Raw genomic sequence first — 23194 nt, 5'->3', positions numbered from 1 at the left:
GTCTGCAGAACAGGGACACAAAGCAGTTGTTAAATGTTTGAAGATGGACCCATGCGCTTTTTCCCAGCAGGTGCGCAGCACCACGGGCATTGCTAAGCTGGGCACTTGGCCGTGTGTGGGCACTCTCAGAACTTTCGTCTCCTGACCTTTGTTCCTCCCATCCTCTTCATCCAAAGTGACGCTGCAGCTGCGCGTACGAACTCTGTAAGCCATTGTCTTTGCCCGAATCCAGCTTCCCAAGTACAGCTGGCCCCAGGTAGCCGTGTGTATGCCCGAGTAAGAAGCGGACAGAGGAGATTAGGGAGAAGAACGGGGGCCTGAAATAATAGGGTTAGTTCAAGGAATGTGAAAACAGTAGCAGCAAACAAAAAAGCTGCCTGCGACATGTAAGGGAAGGAGGGGGCGACAGGAAAGTTCGAAAAGAGGAGCCATGCTCAGGCGTGAGCAGGTAAAAGCTGGAGACGGAAGGAAAGGGCTGGGGTGAGGCAGGAAGACAGAGCGCCGGCACAACCTCTACCAGAACCCAGAGCCCTTGAGGACACAGCACGCTGGTTAGAACCCACCAGGCCCAAGGAGCTGGAAGACGGCTTCGGGGGAACCTTGCGTCTCACTGTGCCCTCCTTGTGATACGTTAGCTCAGTGACACCCCCACCGGGCCAGGCCGACCCTGAAGGGCCAGGACGTGGGCAGTGGCCCAGTTCGTGGAAGCCTCCACCCACCCACCCCCGAAATAGTTGGAATAGTCCTCCCCGTCGCTGGCCTGGGAAATCACCCGCCCAGAGACTCGCCGCCCATGTTTCAGGATCTGAGCGACCGCCTTCTGCCCATGGAACACGGGTCTCCCAGTCACCTGCTCTCCCTCCTGCCGCTCGCTCTTGCATTCCTTCCTGCTCGAAGCCGAGGACACTCCCGCGGCGGGAGACCCCGGACACGACCGTCCTCTCGCACCCCGTTTGCCTGCGACATCTCCCCGCCCCGCTCTTGCTTGGATTATGAAAGTGGAGCCGCTTAGTTCTCTGGGCAGAGCCCTCGGCCTGCCCACCTGCGTCCCTCACAAAGGTCCTGTATTAAGAGCTCTGCTTCTTACCCGTCACTGTGCCTCTTGCTGCATTCCTTTTGCACCAGGACCTAAAGAACCTGCACTTCACTAAGTCCTGAGACGAGGTGTGCACTTCCAGGAAGGGCGGGGAGGCTTTAATTCTTGACAATTAAATCCATCCAGTGAGTCTGAGATTTGAGCATAGTTTTGTACATGTGAAGCAAAGCAAGAAAAAACTTTATAGATAAATAAAAGATGAAATATGGCAAATTCAAAAAAAAAGAAATATGGCAAATTGATCTTACAAATTCTGTGAATTAAGCATAAATATAACGTCAATTATATGTGGTCCTTTAAAATATACTTTTAAATTCAGCTTTATTATGATAAAGGTGACCTAAATAAAATTGATTTGTTGGTTCTTCAACTTAGAAAAGCTCCAGCAATTTCAAAACAATGCTTTTTTTCCCTCTGTGTACATTTTGCTGTAGCGAAGAAATATATTCAGAACATGCCACTTAAGTTTAAATTTTATCAAATGAGGAAAGTAATAGGTATCACTTAGGAAATGGACAGCCCTTGGCCTAGGCCTGAAGGATGGCTACCGCCAGCTCTACTCTTTGTTATTCTCTAGAGGCTAACCTTAATCCTCCTCGTTTTATGAAAACTTCCTCGGCTGTCACTACCCACCCTGCTTTCTCTGCTTTCCAGATTGATAGGAGTTCCTGTCATGGCTCAGTGGTTAACGAACCCAGTCAGCACCCGTGAGGACACGGGCTCCATCCCTGGCCTCACTCAGAGGGTTGAGGATCCGGCACTGTCGTGAGCTGCGGTGTAGGTCGCAGGTGCAGCTCGGATCCTGACATGCTGTGGCTGTGGTGTAGGCCGGCAGCTGCAGTTTTGATTCCACCTCTAGCCTGGGAACCTCCATATGCCCTGGGTGTGGCCCTAAAAAGACCAAAAAAAAAAAAAAAATCTAAATTGCCGTATCTCTTAGAGGAGCCCGGTGCACGATAGCGGTTGAGGTGGTTGCATTGCTCTCGGCTTTCTTGCCACGCGTACCTAGCCACGCCGGTTAACCTTGACAGGCTTTGGTTTCTTCTCTTGTGAAATGAAGGTGATAAAAGTGAAGTCTCTTGTTCTTGTGAAGGTCGAGCGAGGCCATGTATGTGAGGCCATGTATGCTGTGTGTTTAATTCATGGTAGCTCTTACTGTTAACATTTGCTACCCTACCGTTGGCCCCTGAGCCATCTGCGTCCTGTCTCTGCCCTGAGTCCTCAACTTAGTAGGTGCCTGACTGTGTACTTTCGTTGGAGGTGGCGGGGGGACGGGCCGGGAGGACGTGCACGTCTCCAGCAGTAAGAGATGGTGGCCTGGGGCCTTCCTGTGTGTGTTGCCTAAGGGACGTGGTGGGGTTCGAACCCGCAAAGATGCTGACCTCCAGCTGACCTCGGAGTACTCAGTGAACAGAGTATGAGAGGTAGGGAGAGGCGCCGTTAGTGCTGGCAGGGGCGCCCTGCTGTGAAGTAGCAGGTTGACTTGTGAGGGTGTTGGTGGATGAGCTGTTAGACAGTTTTATATCCCGTCATCTACTCTAGAGCGTCGTGGTGGTGGGCACATCTGGAGGTCATTGGTTTGTAAGTGACCTCCTAAACTCCTGCTCTGTAATGCATATGATAGCTTTAAGCTCAGAAATCAACCCAGGAAAGGGAGCTTCAATTTCACCTCTGCTGTGTTTTCTTGTTCATCGGAGAGGATATTGAACCAAAATTGGAAGGGCTGACAAACCGCCCAGTCCACCATTATTTACAGTGGCACTTCCTGGAATAGGTGACTTTTCTCACCAATCTTGGGAAGTGTTAGGCTCCTGCAGGTTGTAGGCAATGCGGGTGTATAGCACATGGCGGCCCGAGGTAGAGGAGTAGGCTTCGTATCTTGCGGTAAGAGAGGCGGGGTTTGGAGCACTTCTTGGTCATGTTCAGGGTAGGTCAGGACAGGCGAGTGTGAGGTTGCTGCGACGTAGAGGACAGCACGGACACTGACAGAGACGAGAGACCATCCGTCTCGTCAGGAGGCAGCATGGATGTGTAACTGGCCCCTTTTCATTGGTTGAAGTTTGGAAAGAGGAATTTGTCCATATAAAAAGGATTAAGGTGTCAGTGAGAGGCATTTCTTTAACTAGTCATGAACAACTTAGATATTAGTATGAAAGAGCCAACATTTGTTGAAAGATATAGAGATTCCTGTACGTATTTCTGAATAGATTGCCTTCGGAACCTCTTAGTAGACCGTATATTAACTTTGGTGTGGTAAATGTGGAGACTCTAAGCTGACAACGCACATGTGTGTGTTCAGCCTCTTTAGTTCGGCAGGCCACTCTCATCTCTCGTTTCTAAGGCTGTGCCAGTGCTGCGGCATTTGCTGGCAAGACTCTGCCCCTCCCTCTGCTGTCCTATCTGTACCCCTTCGGTACCTGCCAAGGCCCTTAGGACATTCTAGTAGGAATTAGTGTTCGTCTTGCTCACCACTGTTTGCCTGCAACTACTACCGATTTGATAATACATCAAATGATAATGTATCTGCCTCATGTATAAAATGTTTTGAAAATATTAGCAAAATTCAGTTTTCTGATTACTAGGATAAAAGTTTGGACCCATATAATTAAAACATGCCCCTTGAGTTAGTACTTTAAGGGGAGAGAAAGCAAAGCCGTAGACGAGTGGCGGGGCGGTTAGAGGCGCAGTCACTGCAGTGATTATCGCGTGTTCTCTGTGTGTCCAGTGTTCTGGGGGCAGCGCACAGAACACGGGAGAGGTCTGAAACCAGCTGTCATGGTGGGGGCAGAATTAGCAGTGAGAGTACTGAGACCAGCGAAAAAGGCGTGGTTACCAGCCTTGAACTCGGGGAGGTTTACGCACCTGCAGTTCAGTTCCCTTCAGCACTCCCTGGGCCTCACTGGTGCAGATGGAAAGGACGTGACGCGTCCAGGAAGGGAGTTGTGGTCCAGGTTAGAGCATCGCCCTGACGAAGCGCGTCCAGAGTGAGTGCGCTGCTGGGTCTCCCAGACGACAGACACGCTGTGATCAAGGGGCTGTTGTGACCTTGTGTCTGCACTAACGAGGGTGCGTCTTGGCCCAGTCTGCCTGCCACGCAGAGCCCACCTGTGGGTAGGAGCACAGGGTGGCAGCTCAGAGATTGAAACGCCTTTGAGTCAGACACGCCTGGCTTTTATCCCGGCCCTGCCGTTTTCTTTGCAGTTGTCACGGCCACTGTAGTCGCTGCTGTTCAGTTAGTGTGAAGATTACCTCAGTAATCTGTGCAAAGTCCTTGATTGTGCGGTGCCTGGCACGCACTGGCCCCTCTCAGCATTCGGGTCGAGGTCCAGGTCCTGTTGCTTAAGATACACTCTTAGCCTGACAGTCTTTTGCCCATTCTTCTTCTTTTAGCTGTTTTGTCTTCTTGAAAGTGCAGCCCTACATGATCGGCTGCCTCCCTGCCTCCCAGTCGGAGCCTCTGGCACCCGGTTCCCAAGCCCAGGACGCTAGTGCCCAGCTCGGGGCCTTTGTCTGTCCTCCAGAGAGCCCCCCGGCCTCCGGGCGAAGCTCCCCTGGGCTCCCGAAGTGTCGCCTCTCTGGGAAGGCGTTCCTGGTCCGCGCCCCCGAGACGCTTCTGCTTCTCGCTTTCCCGTCCTGCCTGCTGTCTCCTCCTGGTCCTCGGGGCTGTTTTGGGGTCCCCTCCCTCACTGTCCTTCTCTCCGCAGGAGCGCGGAGCCCCTGGCGTCAGCCTCCTCCGCTGCTCTGTCTCCCGTAGTCACAGGAGAGATAAATGATTCAAAAATCTGGAGGTCGTTAGGCCTAAACACTGAAATGTTAAGGATTTTTCTAGAAGTAGCTAAGTGGGGGATAATACTGAAAAAAATCTTCACTTGCAGTTTCTCTTCTTCCAGAAAAACGTTGACCTTGGAGAGCTGGGGAAACCGTCTCTTCGGAAGCAGCGCTTCATGCAGTTCTCTTCCCTGGAGCACGAGGGAGAATATTACATGACGCCCCGAGACTTCCTCTTCTCAGTAATGTTTGAGCAAATAGAACGTAAGTAGTTTTGGGGGTTTTTAGTTAAATGCAATCAGGGCGGAACAGCCTCTGTTTTTCAGAATGGTAACAGCTTTTCCTCATTTTAATTTTTATCATCGTACTTTGTACCGTGTGCTTGTTATTGAATTCAGCTTTTCGTCCCTTGTGACACGAAGCAGTAGGTGCTTTGCACATGGGTTTTTCTGAAGAGAGGAAAAAATGGGTACATTTTTAGATGTCACTAAATACATTATTAGTGGGATAACTGATTCATCCCAGATGTAAGTTATTGGTGGTATTGATGTTTAAAAATGGCCAAGAAAGGTTGTTCCTGTTGCAGCTCTGCAGGTTAGAACCCAACTAGTATCCACAAGGATGTGGGTTCGATCCCTGGCCTCCCGCCAGGATCTGGCGTGGCTGTGGCTGTGGCGTAGGCTGGCAGCTGCAGCTCCAATTTGACCTCTAGCCTGGAAACTTCTATATGCTGCAGACATGGCCCTAAAAAGGCAGGGCGGGGGTGGGGGGGAGAGAAGAAAAAAGAAACTAGGTTGGAGCAGTTAGGAGGGTCGTGTAAACAGACAGAATAAAACGAGAAGCAAAATCCCGAGCGCTAATTAAACAACGTTTCCTCATAACTGTCGGTCCTCAGCGCACTCGTGAGCCGTCTCCGTTCCACTTCCCTACCCCAGCCCCCTTGCTCTGCACAGAGTCGACCCCGCCTCGCCCTCCCCATATTGCACAAGCCTCCCGAAAACAGGTGCCGGCGTCTCCCAGGGCGTGCGGCAGCAGCGCCCTGTGGCTGTGGAACAGGTGCGAAGGCGCGGGCCACAGGGAGCAGCAGCAAGTAGGGCTTGAGTGGAAAAGGCCGGGGAGATGGCGGAGGGCCTCGTCCACGCTAAGGGAAGACCTGACCGGAAGCGGGGTGAGCGACCACGGCACACTTTAGGGACAGGGAGTTCAGCAGAACCGAAGAAGGGCGCTGGACCGAAGCGAGAGGTCAGAGTGGAAACCCAGCAAGGGCCACACTGCAGAGGATTTCAGCGACCCTGTGCAGCCAGAGAACGTGTGGAGATGGGACTTCATCTTGAACCAGTGAGGGAGCACTGGGGGGAACAGGGGTGAAGGTATGCTTCGCTTATTTGGGTACATCTTAGGCTCATCTCCAACCACAAAGCAGCCAGTTATTTTACCAGCAGAGTGGTTTATTTGGGAGGAGCGAAGAATTGCATTTTGGAATATGCATCACACCACATGTTAAGTTCCCTGAAGCAAAGGAGAGAAAACCTTTATTGAGGGAAGGGAGAGTTGGGAGGGCTCCCGTCGGACGGGTGTACGGCTGGAAGAACTACACCTCTCAGACCTTACCTGAGAGGCCGCTGGGAAAACGGCCACACAGCGGAGGAGACAAAACCCAGACGCTACAGCCACAGCAGACAGGGAGCACAGCCTTACACTAGCCGGGGAAACAAGGCCTCACGCTCAAGAGGCAAAGCGAGCATCCCAACCTGATGCAAATACTGGAGAGGTTTGGGAATTATCAGACCCGGGATTTTAAATAACCGTAATTAATATACTGAGGACACGAGTAGAAAAAGTGCATGACATCAAAAGCAGGTGAGTAATGTAAGCAGAGATAGAGCAACTAAGACTCAAAGGGAAATATCAGAAAGAAACTCTGTAACAGAAATTAAGAGTGCCTTTCAGAGTCTCATCAGAGTGATGCTCTAGGGTGAGGAAATAATTAGCGAACTGGAAGATAGGTCAATTAAAACTTCCCAAACTGAAAAGAAAAAAGATTAGAAAAAACAATATTCAGAAACTGGGATAATTGGAAACGTGTAACATGTATATATAATGGCAACACCAGAAGGAGAAGAAAGAGCAGAAGAAATATTTGAAGTATTAACAGCTGAGAATTTTCCAGAATTATTAACATCAAACCACAGATCCAGGGTCACAGAATACCAAGCAGGATGAGTACAAAAATAAGCTCAAGCTGGTTTAAGACCTCAGTGTAAGACCGGGTGCTATAAAACTCCTAGAGGAAACACGTCAGCAGAACACTTTTGGACGTAAATTGTAGCAGAATCTTTTTGAATCCATCTCCTAGAGTAGTGGAAATAAAAACAAAAATCAGAAAATGGAACCTGATTAAACTTAAAAGCTTTTGCACAGCAAGAGAAACCATCAACAAAACAAAAGACACCTTACAGAATGGGAGAAACTATTTGCAAATGCTGCAGCCGACAAGGGGTTCATCTCCAAGATACACAAACGGTTCATACCGCTCATTCTCAGAAAACAGGCAACCCAGTCAAAAAATGGACAGAAGTAGGAGTTCCCCTTGTGGCTCAGCAGGCTGAGGACCCACCGTGTTGTCCGTGACAATGCAGGTTGAATCCCTGGCCTCACTCAGTGAGTTAAGGATCCTGCGTTGCGGCAAGCTGTGGTGTAGGTCACAGATGTAGCTTGTATCCCGAGGTGTTGTGGCTGAGGTGTAAGCGGGCAGCTGCAGCTCCAGTTCGTTCCCTAGCCCAGGAACTTGCGTATGTTGCAGGTACAGCCCTGAAAAGAAAACTGGGGAGTTCCCAGCAGTGGTTAACGGATCTGACTAGGAACCATGAGGTTGTGGGTTCGATCCCTGGGCTTGCTCAGTGGGTTAGGGATCCGGCGTTGCCGTGAGCTGTGGTGTAGGTTGCAGACGCAGCTCGGATCTCGCGTTGCTGTGGCGCTGGTGTAGGCTGGCAGCTACAGCTCGGATTGGACCCCTAGCCTGGGAACCTCCATATGCCGCAGGAGCGGCCTAAGAAATGGCAAAAAAGACCAAAAAAAAAAAAAAGAAAGAAGAAACAGTGGGCAGAAATAAATAGACATTACTCCAAAGACAACAAACAGATGGCCAAAAGGCACATGAAAAGTTGCTCAGCATCGCAAATTATTAGAGAAACGCAAATCAAAACTACACTGAGGTATCACCTCACACCAGTTAGAATGGCCATCATCAAATAAATGCTGGAGAGGTTGTGGAGAAGACTGTTGGTGGGTTGGTTGGTGGGTATGTAAATTGGTGCAGCCATTATGGGGATTCCTCAAAAACTGAAAACAGAGCTACCATACAATTCTGCGGTCCCACTCCTGAGTATGTATCTGGGGAAAAAAAATGAAGACCAATTTAAAAAGATCCATGTACCTCAGTGTTCACAGCAGCACTGTTCACAGTAGCCACGACATGGCCACAACCTAAATGTCCATCAGCAGGATGGATGAAGAAAATGTGTGTGTTCGTGGAATATTAGCCATAAAAAAGAAGGAAGTCATGCCATTTGCAACAACATGGGTGGATCTGGTGAAGTAAGCCAAACAGAGAAAGACAAATATCATGTGATGTTACTTATATGTGGAATCTTAAAAAAAAACAAAGGTGATATAGATGAACTTAGATACAAAACAGGTAGACGCGCAGAGATAGAAAACTAACAAATGGTTACCAAAGGGGAAGGTGGGGGAAATTAGGCGTTGGGATCCACATGTACACACCACTTTTTTTTTTTTAAGTTTTAGGGAAGTAGTTAATTTGCAAAGCTGTGATAACGTCTGCGGTGCAGCAGAGCGACCCAGCCGTGCAGCTTCCCCGCCCACTCTCTCAGGTGCTTCCCATGGATCGTCACGGGACACTGGGCGGAGTTCTCTGTGCTGCACCACTGGCCGTCGTCCCACACACCTCAGACACTGCTGCATATGAAATAGATAAGCGGTGGGGAACTGCACTCAATGTTGTGTAATAATCTATAAAGAAAAAGGATTTTTCTGTGTGGATTTTGTTGTGCCGTAACTTTGATAAGTTCGTTCATTAGCGCTAACGTTTTTGGTGCATTTCAGAAGATTTTCTGCATGTGAGATCCTGTCTTCTGTGAGCAGGTATAACTGGACTTGTTCCTTGCCTATTTGGGTGCTTTTGATTTCTTTTTCCTGCCTCATGACTCTGGCTAGAGCTTGTGGTTACGTGTTAAATCACAGTAGTGAAAGCAGCATCCTTTTCTTGTTCCTCATCTTCCCGTTAAAGCCTTGTCTTCACCATTGGCTCTCATATTGCATCTGTGCCCTTTGTAATGAAGGACTCTTCTCTTCCTAGTTTATTGGGTGTTTTTACCATGAAAGGGTAGCAGATTTTGTCAGATGTTTCTTTTGCATCCATTGAGGTGAATGTGTGGTGTGTGTTTGGTTTTTTTTCTCTTAATCTATTAATGTTGTGTATTCCATTGATTGACTTTCATATCTCGAACCACTCTTGCATTCCAGTGATAAATCTGATTTAGTCATGGTGTATAATGCTTTTAACGGGCTCTTGGATTCTGCTTGGTAGTTTTTGTTTTGTTTTTTTTTTTTTTTTGAGAATTTTTATACCAATATTGGAAAGAGCTAGTGGCCTGTAGTAGTTTCCCTTCTTGTTATATCTGTGTCTACCTTTGGTACCACAGTCATGTGCAGCTCTTAGAATGAGTTCACATGTGTCATCTCCTCTTCACATTTTGGAAGAGTTTGAGGAGGACCGGTGTGAATTCTTTTTTTTTTTTTTTTTTTTTTTTTTTTTTGTCTTTTTGCCATTTCTTGAGCCGCTCCCGCGGCATTTGGAGGTTCCCAGGCTAGGGGTCTAATCGAAGCTGTAGCTGCCAGCCTACGCCAGAGCCACAGCAACGCAGGATCCGAGCCTCGTCTGTGACCTACACCACAGCTCACGGCAACGCCGGATCCTTAACCCACTGAGCAAGGGCAGGGATCGAACCTGCAACCTCATGGTTCCTAGTCGGATTCGTTAATCACTGCGCCACGACGGGAACTCCCGATATGAATTCTTTAAATGTTTGGTAGAATTCACTAGTGAGGCCATTGGTCCTGGGCTTTTCTTTGTAGGCAAGTTTCTGATTGCTGATTCACACTCTTACTTCTTAGGATATATTCACATTTTCAGGTTTTCTTGAGTTCAGTTGCTAGTTTCTGCTTCCTGTCCCTTTCGTCTGGGTTATCCAGCTTGTTGACATGCAGTTGCCTATAGTATTCTCTCAGAATCTTTCTTGTTTCTCCCTGTAAAATCAGTGGTAATATCCTCCTTTTCTGCTTTTGTAATATAATTTGAGGTGTTTCTCTTTTTTATATGCAAACTAGCTAAAGCTTTATCCATTTTGTTGATCTTTTTCAAAGAACCAGCTTCTGACGTCATCGGTTTTCTTCCTTACTCGTCCTTGCTTTATCTCCATTCCAATCTTTATTCTCTCCTCCCTTGCGCTGGCTTCCATTGTGGATTGTTCTTCTTTTTCTAGCTCCTTAATGTGTACATTTAGGCTGTTGATGTGAGAGGCTGCTTCTTCCTTTTTTTTTTTTTTTCCCCCCGTCTTTTTAGGGTAGCACCTGGGGCACATGGAGGTTCCCAGGCTAGGGGTCACATTGGAGCATTGGCCTATACAGCAGTGCAGTATCTGAGCCAAGTCTGCAACCTACCCCACAGCTCACAGCAACACTGGATCTTAACCCGCTGAGCAAGGCCAGCGATCGAACCCTTATCCTCAGGCATACTCGTTGGGTTCATTACCGCTGAGCCACAGCGGGAACTCCAGTTTAATTTTATACTGCCGTGTAGTTGATGTGTAACGTGTTAGTTTCAGGCACACTGCAAAGCGATCCGGTTTCACATACGTCTGTTCTTTTTCGGAGTCAAGGTGTTTCCTGTCTCCCTTGTGATTTCTTCTTTAGCCCATCGGTTATTTAAGAGTGTGTTGTTTAATATCCACATGTTTGTGAATATTTCGGGTTTCCTTCTGGTTTCATCCCACTGTTATCAGAAAAAAATGCTCTGTATGATTTCAGGGTGTAATTTTATTAAGACTGGGGAGTTAATTTCATTCCTGGAATGTTCCATGTCCCCTTGAGAAGACTGTGCACCTGCTGTTCTGAGGTGTGGCGCCCTGTGTGTCTGTTTGCAGTGTTGTTCCTGTCCTCTAGCTGCTTGCTGGTGGTCTCTGTGGTGGTTCTGTCCACTGCAGACAGGGGCGTATTGAAGTCTAAGGTTGTGCAGCTGTCTTTTTTTCCCTTCAGTTCTGTCAGGCAGGCAGCTTTTTTTAAAACTATGTAAAGAGTAAGTTCCTGTGTTTTTCCTTGTTTATATATGTGTATAAATAGAATGTAGTCTGCAAGGATATACACCAAATTACTAATAGTTCACTATTCTGGAATTAGCAGTTTTTATGTTTTCTTTTTTGTCCTTATAGTTTTCTAATTCATCTGCAACAAATTATTATTTGGATAAAAAGAAAAAGTTAAAAATACTTCTTAAATCTACTTTTAAAAGGTGAGTGAAGGGAGTTCCCTGGTGGCTCAGCAGGTTAAGGATCCAGTATTGTTACTTCTGTGACGCCCATTGGATCCCTGGCCTCAGAACTTCCACATGCCGTGGGCACAGCCAAAAAAGAAGTAAGCGAAGCAAGGCAAGCCAGTTGGAGCGATGTTTAAAATAAGACCCCTAGCCAGGAGTGAGAGGGCGGCATCGCGGGCGTCAGGAGGGGTGTGCTCGGTAGCAGGGCGTCCAGGAAGGTCCCGAGGCCGGCAGCTGGGGGGCTGTGGAATTTGGTCACTGGCACAGGCGGTCAGGACCTTTGGTAGATCAGTGTCAAGAGAGTGGTAGACAAAGAGAATTAGGAAGAAATGAAAATAGCACGTAGAGGAGTTCCCGTCGTGGCGCAGTGGTTAACGAATCCGACTAGGAACCATGAGGTTGCGGGTTCGGTCCCTGCCCTTGCTCAGTGGGTTAACGATCCGGCGTTGCCGTGAGCTGTGGTGTAGGTTGCAGACGCGGCTCGGACCCCGCGTTGCTGTGGCTCTGGCGTAGGCCGGTGGCTACAGCTCCGATGAGACCCCTAGCCTGGGAACCTCCATATGCCGCGGGAGCGGCCCAAGAAATAACAACAACAACAAAAAGACAAAAAGACCAAAAAAAAAAAAGAAGAAGAAAAGAAAATAGCACGTAGAGATGGGTTCTTCTAAAAATCGTTCTGAAAGATAGCGATCAGGATGATGTTATGAAAGAAAACAAAGGGCAGTGAAAGCTACTTTTTATTTTTTAAATTCAGCAAAAATGTGCTGTGTCCTATAATTTATTCAGATGTTTTCATTTTAGAGTAGAGGTTGTCAAAGTTTGATTAGCACTCTCACAGCATTAACACACCTTATGCTTGTAAATAATACAGATTATTGTGTGTTTTCTCTTTACCAGCTTCATGAATGGTTTGCTCCTTTGACTTTTTCTCATTAAATATTTGTATTTCTTCCTCATGTAACATCACCTATTTATTCCTTGCTCAGTGTCTTCAAAGAATTTTCCCTAAGTTATGGTCTGTGCGTTGAAGTTTTGCTTTGCTCTACCTCTTTTAGCCGTAGGCTCAAGCTCTTCTAATGAAGTTCAGAGTTGACATGGCTTTTCCTTTGTTTTCATTGTTGGTGTTTTTATGCAACCCTCAATTCAGCCAATTTGGGTTCTTGCGTTTCCATTTTATTATTCATTGGAATGCACTTAAACTCTATCAGAAGGCATTTGTCTGAATCAAGAATTGAGTGATTCGGAAGGCTGAATAATGCATCCTTTATGCATCTGATGTTCTCGGCTTCGTTTTTCATCATGGGTAAGAAGAAAAAGATTCCTGGCTGCATTCCTGCAGCTCAGGGTGAACAGCACCCCCCGTGAGACCGCCAGGCCACTGACCGTGATCTTCATGGGTAAACGGAAATAGAACAGTCTGAGATTTATTAGCTCCTAAACTCATTTTTACCTCGTATTTATCTTCTGAACTTTTTACAAATGATACACTTTATCAGTAGTAATTGATGAGGCTTATTTAAACCCTTCCCTCATGCCTCTCAAGTGGATGCTGGCTGCTTCCTCCCCGGGTTGTATGCTAGGTTTGGGGGAGATCCCTGTCGTCCTTAAACCCTATTGCACACTCCAAAAACCAGGAAAACACGCTCCCTGCAAAGTTAGGTCATCTAGCCGAAACACCGTCCTCCCTCGGTTAAGTTCTGCGCCGTTGAGTTCCCAGTTTTGATGCTATTTTCTGCTAAGCATTTTTAGCCTTCCAGTTCCTCAGCGTTCAGTTTTAATGACCTTCATTCTTACCACGCACATGCCACGTCCGTTACGGAGAATTGCTGCGGTTCCGAAGTCCCGCGTTACAGAACCCCGCTCTGGCAACAGCTTCGTTACCTTCCCGCTTGCCCGCCGCTTCCTCACGCCGCACGCCCATGCTTGACCTCGTCAGAGCTTCTGCTCTCAGCGCTCCCACTTGTCCCAAGGTCTCAGCTCCTTCTGGACCCACGTCCTTCTCTGTGGCCGCAGGGTTTGTCCCTTTGTCACTCCTCAGGAATTGCTTTCCGTAGCTTTCCCCTTTGTCCTTCTCGAACGCAGACCACTGTGAACTGCTGGGAAAATGCCTCGGCTGTGTGCGTTGCAGCCGCCAGATCCCCCGCGTGTCCGGAGGGGCCCCTGCTTTCCGAGACCAGGTCCTTCACATCTCCTCGGCACCTGGATCCGTAAAACCGTGTGTGGCAGACGGCAGCGGCAGACCACTGTCCTCAGGAAAGCACAGAAACTTCACTTGGAGAAACGTTATTAAAAGTCAGAGATCCATGGGGTTCCCGTCCTGTTGCAGCGGAAAAGAATCCGACTAGGAACCATGAGGTTGTGGGTTTGATCCCTGGCCTCGCTCAGTGGCTTAAGGATCCAGCGTTGCTGTGAGCTGTGGTGTAGGTTGCAGACGCAGCTTGGATCCCATGTTGCTGTGGCTCTGGGGTAGGCTGGCAGCTGCAGCTCCGACTAGGCCCCTAGCCTGGGAACCTCCATATGCCACAGGTATGACCCTAAAAAAAAAAAAAAAGGTCAAAGGCCCTGTGACCTTTTCTTAGAGTGATTTTAGTGCGCAGTTCATTCTAGTAGAATTTGTTGGTTATGTTCCTTCTACATTGCAGTTTTACTGAATTAATTTTGGCATCTTCAGAATTAAAATGGGTTTGAAGGCACCGTAATAAGGCTTTATATTATTAGAAAACTCTCTCGTACGTTAGAAAATAAGCATTTTTGTGGTCAAGCACCATTTCCCCCCTTGCCCTAATGGCCTGGTAGCTTAAATGCACTGTTCTTATGTAAGGTGAACAGCTCTACCTGTTACGACAGCACGTAGCGAGGGTTCATGTGTATCTGTCTACCTTAGTAAATTTTATTTTAGGGACACTTCCTTTCGGGTTGTTTCATCACACAGAGCTGTGTTTTACTTCGCTGACCAGCCCAAGGCAGCATGCACAGAAGTAGGCAAAGCACTCTTCCGTGTTCACGGGCTCTCCAGTGGGCGCGTAGGAGCCTGGCTGCTGAAGGACCACACGGACAGCAGGGAGGGGACGGCCCTGCTCCTCCAGCGCCACGAGATCAGTGTCTGCCCCTCTCTGCTGCCACTCTGGTGGGAGGCTGAATTCAAGAAATTTCACTTTAAAGTATTTTCTTTTCTTTTTCTTCTTTTAAATGGTTGTCATTTTTAGCTGGTTTACAGTGTTCTGTCAAGTTTCTACCGTACAGCAAGGTGACCCAGTCACACACACTCATGTGTACATTCTTTTTCTCACGTTATCCTCCACTGTGCTCCATCATAAAGGCACTAGGTAGAGTTCCCAGCGCTGCACAGCAGGATCTCATTGCTTATCCAGTCCACAGGCGATAGCTTGCATCTGTTAACCCCAAATTCCCAGTCCAGAGGCTGCAGTTACCGCTCTCCCCCAGACGCCTGTTACTGGTCTTAGGTCCCCCCCGGCTTTGCCTCCCGCAGCGCAGACCTGCCCACCTGGGCCCTTGCCTGCAGCGCCCCATCCAGAGGTCTTCCCGGGCCTTCGCGCTGCTTCGCAGGGAGGCACCGCCATCCTCCCCCGACCCCCGCCCCCATCTTACTCCCTCTGCTGCTCCTTAATCCCTCTGACCCCACTCGGATGTGTTGTGTGTGCAGTTTACCTTGAAGTTCACTGTCTGCTTCTCCCCTCGGAGTGCCTGCTCCATGACAGGAGCCTTTGTTGTGCTCAGTGACATGAGCCAGTGCCCAGGACAGTGCTCGGCACATAGTAGGTGCTCATTCACACGGGTTCTCCAGGCGTCTACGAGGGACTATGGAGCAGGGAGTTCATGTGTGACTAGAGCAAGGAGAACCGGAAACGTGGGTGCAGGACTCCAGGGGATCCAGCAAAGCCGAGGCCTGATGAGATTGCAGGAGTGGGGGGGGAACGGGGGCAGGAGCTCGCGGCTCCTGCGCTGAGAAGCTGGGAGCGGGAGACGGAGCCGCTGAAAGGCAGGAGAGGACCAGGAAGGTGGGCGGTGGGAAACCAGGCAGGCAGAGGCACACGGGGGACAGTCCCCTGGGACGGCCGCCAGGGTCGGGCACCTGGGGACTGAGATGGACCCTGGCGCCCCAAGGGCTGCTGGCAGCTCTGCTGGGACAGTTTGGGTAGAGGAGTGGAAGCACACGCCCGACAGGGCAGATTTCGATGAAAATGGGAAACACAGAAATAGACCTTGAGGAGTTGCCCTGAAGGGAAGGAGGTGGATGAAGCCGCGGGTGGGAGAGGCGAGGACCCAGGAGGGTTATTTCTGAGCTGGGAGAAACTGGTCTGTGTGTTGGCAGGTGCCACAGGGCCGGGGAGGGAAGGATGTGTGGGGCAGAGTCCCCAAGGAGGTGCTGGGGGAAGGAGTCGGAGAAACGGTAGACGCTTGGCGTTGGGCGGAGCAAGAGAACCCCGCGGAGCAGCCGGGGGACAGGTGCCCTGTGGGGTGGGCGCTGGCAGACGTTACTGTCTGTTTTTATCCGTGAGTTAAGAGGACGGCTCATCAGCTGAGAGGGAAGAGGGGGAAGGCATTGGAGGTTTGCAGGAGTAAGCTTCTGAATCAGAGTTGGTGGACTGAGAAATATGATAGCCAATGGCCCAGTTAAAATCCCACTTGAGGTTGTTGCCTAATGAAATGAAAATGCATTTGACCAGCACAGTTGTGGTTCTTTTTCTCCACCATGTTCGGCTGCAGAAGTACTGGTGTGAAGTAGGCAGGCGTGGCATTGCCAGGAGCGTGTGGCACGGTGAGACCGAGGCGCCGCCTGGGTGTGCAAGGGGGTGCTGCTAACACTGGGCATGAAAGCTGCATTACCAGGTGGGAAGTTGCAACACCAGCAGGTGAGGGATAGTGAGAGCCGATGGCACCACACAGACCCTAGGGTGCGGTGAGGCCAAAGGAGGAGGGGCGCACGCAGTCAGTGAGGCAAAGCGCTGCGGGCACCGCCTGTGGGGTGGTGGCTCGCTCAGCTCTTCCGCCCTCGTCTTCTCATCAGTAAGGCGGGAAGGCAGGGGTGCTGTGAGCTTCCCGGGACAGAATCCAAGGAAAGCACGGAGCACCTGGCACATGGAAGCTCTGAAATTTTAGTTACTCCATAGAATTGCTACTCTTAGTGGGAAAAGGCGGTGATATTGGCAGTTGGTACATCTGATTTTAATATTTTTATTCTTTTCTATATCTTTTATAGATTCTTATTAAGCATTATCATTCCCAGAATTGGAATTATCAGTCAGATTTTAGCCAACTAAATCCAACAGCACCTAAAAGAAATCATACACCATGACTGAGTGGGATTCATCCCAGGTTCACAAGGATGGTTCAGCAGACGCAAATCAGTGTCAGCCGCCACATTAACAAGAGTCAGAATGCACGTGATCATCTCAGTTGATGCAGAAAAAGCATCTGACAAAGTCCAACATCCATTCATGATAAAAACTCTTACCAAAGTGGGTATGGAGAGAACATAACATAATAAAAGCCATTTATGGGAGTTCCTGTTGTGGCTCAGCAGTAATGAACCCAGCTAGTATCCACGAAGACGTGGTTTTGACCTCTGGCCTTGCTCTCGTGGGTTAAGGATCTGGCATTGCCGTGAACCATGGTGTAGATCACAGGTACGGCTCGGATCCCGCATTGCTGTGGCTGTGGCGTAGCCCAGTGGCTACAAGCTCCACTTCAGCCCCTGGCCTGGGAACTTACATATGCCACAGGTGCAGCCCCAAAAAGACCAAAAGGAAAAAAAAAAACCATTTATGACGAACCAATCAATCACCAGTATAATACTCAATGGAGAAAAGCTGAGGTGTTCCTGTTGTGGCTGAGCAGGTAAAGAACCCAGCATAGTGTCTTGTGAGACTGTGGTTTCAATGCCCAGCCTCACTCAGTGGGTTCAGGATCCAGGGTTGCTGCAAGCTGTGGTGTAGGTCACAGATGTGGCTCTGATCCTGCATTGCTGTAGCTGTGGAGCAGGCCTGCAGCTGCAGCTCCAATTGGACTTCTAGCCTAGATACTTTTAGGGCTGCAGGTGCGGCCCTAAAAAGGAAAAAAAAAAAAAAAGAAGCTGAAAGCCTTCCCACTAAAGTCTGGAAAAAGATTAAGATGCCTACTCTCACCTCTTTTATTCAACATAGTATTGGGAGACCTGGCCACAGCAGTCAGACAAAGAAAAGAAATAGAAGTCATCCAAATAGGAAGAGAAGAGGTGAAATTGTCACTGTATGCAGATGACATGATACTATACACAGAAAACCCTAAGGACTCCACACAAAAACTACTCAAACCGATCAACAAATTCAGCAAAGTAGCAGGTTAAAAGATTAACATTCAGAAATCAGTTGCATTTCTGTATACTAACATGAAATATTAGAAAAGGAATATTGAAAAAACCTTTAGAAATCATACCCCAAAGAATTAAATATCTAGGAATAAACCTGACCGAGGAGGTGAAAAGACTTACATGCTGAGAACTATAAAACATTAATCAAGGAAATTAAAGATGATTCAGAGAAATGGAGAGATGCTCCATGCTCCTGGACTGGAAGAATTAATGTCGCTAAAATGACCACACTGCCCAAAGCCATCCACAGACTTGATGTGATCCCCATCAAATTACCCATGACATTTTTCACAGAACCAGAACAAGCACTCCAAAAATTTATATGGAGCCATAAAAGACCCAGAGTTGCCAAAGCAGTCCTGAGGGGGGAAAACCAAACAGGAACCATAACTCTCCCAGATTTCAGACAATATTACAGAGCTTACAGTCAAGACAGTGTGGTACTGGTACAAAAACAGACATAGGGAACAATGGAACAGAACAGAGTCCAGAAATAAACCCAGACACCTATGGTCAGTTAATCTTCGACAAAGGAGGCGAGCACATAAAATGGGAAAAAGACAGTCTTTTCAGCAAGGGGTGCTGGAAACCTGACAGCCGCATGTAAATCAGTGAAACCAGAACACACCCTCACACCGTGCACAGAAATAAACTCAAGATGGCTTGAAGACCCAAGCCACCATCAAACTCCTAGAAGAGAACACAGGCAAAGCATTCTCTGACATCAGCCTTACCAATGTTTTCTTAGGTCGGTCTCCGAAGGCAGTAGAAACAAAAAAATAAACCGGTGGGACCTAATCAAAGTTATAAGTTTTGCACAGCCAAGGAAACCATTTAAAACAAAAAGACAAAAGACAACCTACAGGATAGGAAGAAATAGTTGCAAATGTTGCAGCCAACAAGGGCTTATTCTCCAAAGTGTACAAACAACTCATACTACTCAACAGCAAAAAAAAAAAAAAAAAAAAAAAAAAAACCCAATGAAAAAATGGACAGAAGACCTAAATAGACATTTCTCCAAAGAAGACGTACGGATGGCCAACAGGCACATGAAAAAAATGTTTAGCATCACTAAGTACTGGAGAGATGCTGGAGTTCCCTTCGTGAGTCAGCGGTAATGAACCCGACTAGCAACCATGAGGACGCACATGCAGTCCCTGGTCTCGCTCGGTGGGTTGAGGATCTGGCACTGCTCTGGCTGTGGCTGTGGCTGTGGTGCAGGCCAGCAGCTGCAGCTCCGACTGACCCTAGCCTGGGAATTCCCATATATGCCGAAGACGTGGCCCTCAAAAGCAGAAAAAGGAGAATCACGTTTGGCACGGATGTGTTTCTCTTGGAGTTGAGTCAGAGATGGTTGTGAGATTTTCTGTGACTGGAATGGAGTGAGTGAAGTTGAAAATAGGTCTTTCAGAGAACTGCAGTGTTTGTGTGTAGACTTAGAATTCTCTGGCTCATAACTTTTTAGTTTAAAGCTGAAATTGCTAAACTTGTATTTTTTACATATATTTGTAGTTTTTGTCTTTTGCGTGATTTTCCTTCTTAATGGAAGTCGCGTGTTACCAAGGTACGCGGGCACTAAATCATGCTCCTTCTCTGCCGTAGGTAAAACGGCCGTCAAGAGGCTGACGAACAAGGTAAGCAGTAGGGGTGGAGGCCTTTCTTTCTAAGACGGAAAGGGAGCTTTTGTAAGTTCAATTGAAAGATCTCGTATGTGTGTTCAAAGGATATCGAGGATGTGCTGGCAGGAATCAAAGGAGCTGGCTGTGGATCAACTTTTTTTAGAGACCTTGGTGATAAAGGTAATTTTTATTTATTGTTAAATTTCTTCCTATGTTTTATTTAACCAAAGTATTCTTTGGGATTTCTGTCCTGGGTTTTGCCATATATTGTGTACTAGAGAATATCCATTAAGAGAATCGCCTGGCGAATGTCACAACAATGTGATTTAAGGGGTGGTTTTAAATCGTAATGAAACCTTCTCTGCATTGGAAGTAACCTTCTCAAACTCTTGGAGCAATTCCAGATATTATGTAGATGTCGATTTTGTTTAAAGCCTGGAGAGAAGGATGAGGCAGAGCAGGTAAAGTAAGGAGAGACAGCCCCAGAGATAGTGCGGGGCACACCTGCCTTGGAGGGAGTGGGAGAGATGAGGCCGGGCAGTGGAGGAGGGCGCTGCGGACCCGGGAGCTGCCTGTGCGAGACCCTGTGAGCGTGAGCGCCCAGTGGCTAGAGGGGCTGGGGGAAGCCAGCCGGGAACAGAGTTAGGGTTGCCAGGGGCGGGGAGGGAGTTGGGGGTTAGTGCGTGCACACCATTGCGTTTGGGATGGATAAACAAGGTCCTCCTGGAGCACAGGGACTATAGCTCTTCTCCTGGGATAGACCATATGGAAAATAACACTAAAAAAGAACGGAGGGAGTTTCCGTCGTGGAGCAGCAGAAACCAATCCAACTAGGAACCATGAGGTTGCGGGTTCAATCCCTGGCCTTGCTCCGTGGGTTAGGGATCCGGCGTTGCCGTGAGCTGTGGTGTAGGTTGCAGACACGGCTCGGATCTGGCGTTGCTGTGGCTGTGGCGTAGGCCGGTGGCTGTAGCTCTGATTCAACCCCTAGCCTGGGAACTTCTATGTGCCATGGGTGCAGCCCTCAAAAGACAAAAAAAAATGAAATTAATTAATTTAAAAAGAATGCGTGTGTATGTATGACTGAATCACTTTGCTGTATAGCAAAATTGGCACAACATTGTGAATCAACTATACTTTTTAAAAAATTCATTATTGTGCATGCTAATTACAAATAATTCTGATTCCTGGAGCCCTTGAATATTTCTGTTACGTAATAACTTCAGTGAGCCTTTCTGGGCATTGAAAGTTGGAAGACTTACATGTGTTTTAAGATGTTTTCCAGGGGTGCTCTGGTGGTCTAGTGGTTAGGACTTTTTAATCCCTGCAGCCAAGTTCAGTCCCTGATCTGGGAACTGAGATCACACATCCAGCTGCTGCACACTGCAGCCAATCAATCAGTCAATAATAACAGAACAAAACTTTTAAATAATTTATATTCATCTTTCTCCTACTTACAATTAGTTGGCGTGGTTTTTGTCTTTTTAGGGCCGCACTTGTAGCAAATGGAAGTTCCCAGGCGAGGGGTCCAGTCGGAGCTGCAGCTGCCGGCCAACACCACAGCCACAGCAAGGCGGAATCTGAGCCACATCTGTGACCCACACCACAGCTCACAGCAACCCTAGACCCATAACCCACTGAGCAAGCCCAGGGATTGAACCCACATCCTCAGGGATACTAGTCGGGTTGGTTACCACTCAGCCACAGTGGAAACTCCAGTTGGTATTATTTAATCCACAAAATTAAATCCATTTGGCAAAAATGCCTTTGTAAGTTTTAAAAAGAATACATCTGTATCAACATCTGAATAAAAACATGGAATTATCTAATTTTTATTTCTTTTTCATTAAAACATATTCTTTTGATGTAAATTACTTCTAAGATAAACTCAGTGAAATTTCTGTCTCCTAATGACCAAGAATTTTATAAGCTTAAAAAATTGTACTGGGGACATAGCAATAAAATTTTTTTTTGTCTTTTTGCTATTTCTTGGGCCGCTCCTGCGGCATATGGAGGTTCCCAGGCCAGGGGTTGAATCGGAGCTGTAGCCACCGGCCTACGCCAGACGCACAGCAACGCGGGATCCGAGCCGTGTCTGCAACCTACACCACAGCTCATGGCAACTTCGGATCATTAACCCACTGAGCAAGGGCAGGGACCGAACCCGCAACCTCATGGTTCCTAGTCAGATTCGTTAACCACTGCGCCACAACGGGAGCTCCCGCAATAAAGAAATTATTTTTAAAAAGTCCAAAAAAAAAGAATTTTATAAACTTAATACTTAATGATTTTCAGCTGTTGTAGAGAATATTTTTTCTTTTTCTGAACTAGATATTATTTAATCGAAATTACTCAATACATTACCGTATTTAATATGAGGTACAGTTATTTCAAAGTACATTAGCTATAAAATGCAATCAGTTAAAGTAATTAAGTCTAATCATGGCAGAATTGAACACAAAGTATCTTTTTTTTTTTTTTTGTCTTTTGTCTTTTGTCCTTTTAGGGCTGCACCTGTGGCATATGGAGGTTCCCAGGCTAGGGACAGAATCAGAGCTACAGCTGCCGGCCTACGCCACAGCCACAGCAACGCCAGATCCAAGCCACTTCTCCAGCCCACACCACAGCTCACGGCAACACCGGATCCTTAACCCACTGAGCAAGGGCAGGGATCGAACCCACAACCTCATGGTTCCTAGTCGGATTCGTTAACCACTGCGCCACGACGGGAACTCCTCCAAGGCTACCATTCTTTCATCCCGCCTCTGCCTCCAGCAGTGGGATTTGTGGGGCAGTTTCCACGTCGGCAGGTGGGAGGGGGATCCTCAATCCAGGTGCTGAGTTAGAGGTTCTTCCGGACTGTGGCTGCATCAGGAATCGTGGCTCTGGTCTCTAGAAGAAGGAGTGTGCTCTGTATATCCTTCCCAGCCTTTTTTTCTCCTATGGCTGCACCTGCAGCAGATGGAAGTTCCCATGCTAGCGGTTGAATCGAAGCTGCAGCTACCGGCCTACACCACAGCCACAGCAATGCCAGATCCGAGTTGCATCTGTGATCTACACCACAGCTCACAGCAACGCCAGATCCTTGACCCACTAAGCGAAGTCAGGGATCAAACCTGCATCCTCATGGATCCTCGTCACTTCTTAACCTACTGAGCCACAGTGGGAACTCCCATGTCCTTCCTTTGCTGTTCCTGGACCACGGGGGGAGCAAATAGATCTTTGTTTTCAGAGGAAACTGGGAAATATGATTAGTTGATGATTAGTTACTTTGTTATTTATTTTCTTTTACTTTTAGTTAGATGCCCAGATCTCTGTATATACACTCTGGATATCAAAGAGATAAATTCATTAGCCCCTCACACATTTTCCTCCCTGCATAGTTCTTGCTGCCTGTTCTTTACAGGCTAGAAGACTCTTTATGGTCTCAGAAGGAACAGGGGCCTCGCACACTTCCTAGATTTCTTAAGGAATAAAAAGTGAGTATTTCTGGCTGACTGGGAGAGGCCCTTGGTGATGGACTGTTCCACACTTGACCTTGGCCAAAAGGCTGCAGACCAGCTGGATGGACTCTTCCGAAATAAACAGGAGGTGGAGGCCCACTGCAGAAGAGCCAAGTCCATGAGGATGTTAGGAGGAGAAATAGAAGGAGGAGGAGGAGGAGAGGGGGCTTGAACGTGCTTAGCCGAAGGCACAGATGACCGCCCGAGAGAGCGAGAGCGAGAGCC

At 47.9% G+C, this 23194-nt stretch overlaps 1 protein-coding gene across 7 annotated transcripts in view; it reads left to right on the top strand.

Annotated features, from left to right (window-relative positions):
• The window catches only part of MICU2 (mitochondrial calcium uptake 2), a 79783-nt gene that overhangs the window by 17918 nt on the left and 38671 nt on the right, over positions 1–23194 (top strand). For 4 of the 7 annotated variants that reach the window (XR_014818905.1, XR_014818907.1, XR_014818909.1 and 1 more), the window contains exons 2-4: positions 4987–5128; positions 19450–19481; positions 19571–19646. Coding sequence is in view for 2 of the 7 variants with exons in the window: in XM_021065452.2 (XP_020921111.1) it covers positions 4987–5128; positions 19450–19481; positions 19571–19646 (250 nt within the window). In the remaining 5 variants the exon portion in view is untranslated. Of the gene's footprint in view, positions 1–4971; positions 5129–19449; positions 19482–19570; positions 19647–23194 lie in introns of all 7 variants that reach the window. The other 3 variants (XR_014818904.1, XR_014818906.1, XM_084981224.1) reach the window with 1 other exon arrangement.

The sequence above is a fragment of the Sus scrofa genome, chromosome 11 (assembly GCF_054392235.1).
Source record: "Sus scrofa isolate SSC_HxYL_T2T_F1_AM1 chromosome 11, Sscrofa_HxYL_maternal_Yorkshire_Landrace_v2.0, whole genome shotgun sequence".
Classification (NCBI taxonomy): Eukaryota; Metazoa; Chordata; class Mammalia; order Artiodactyla; family Suidae; genus Sus; species Sus scrofa.
This window is presented reverse-complemented; position numbering and strand designations above follow the sequence as displayed.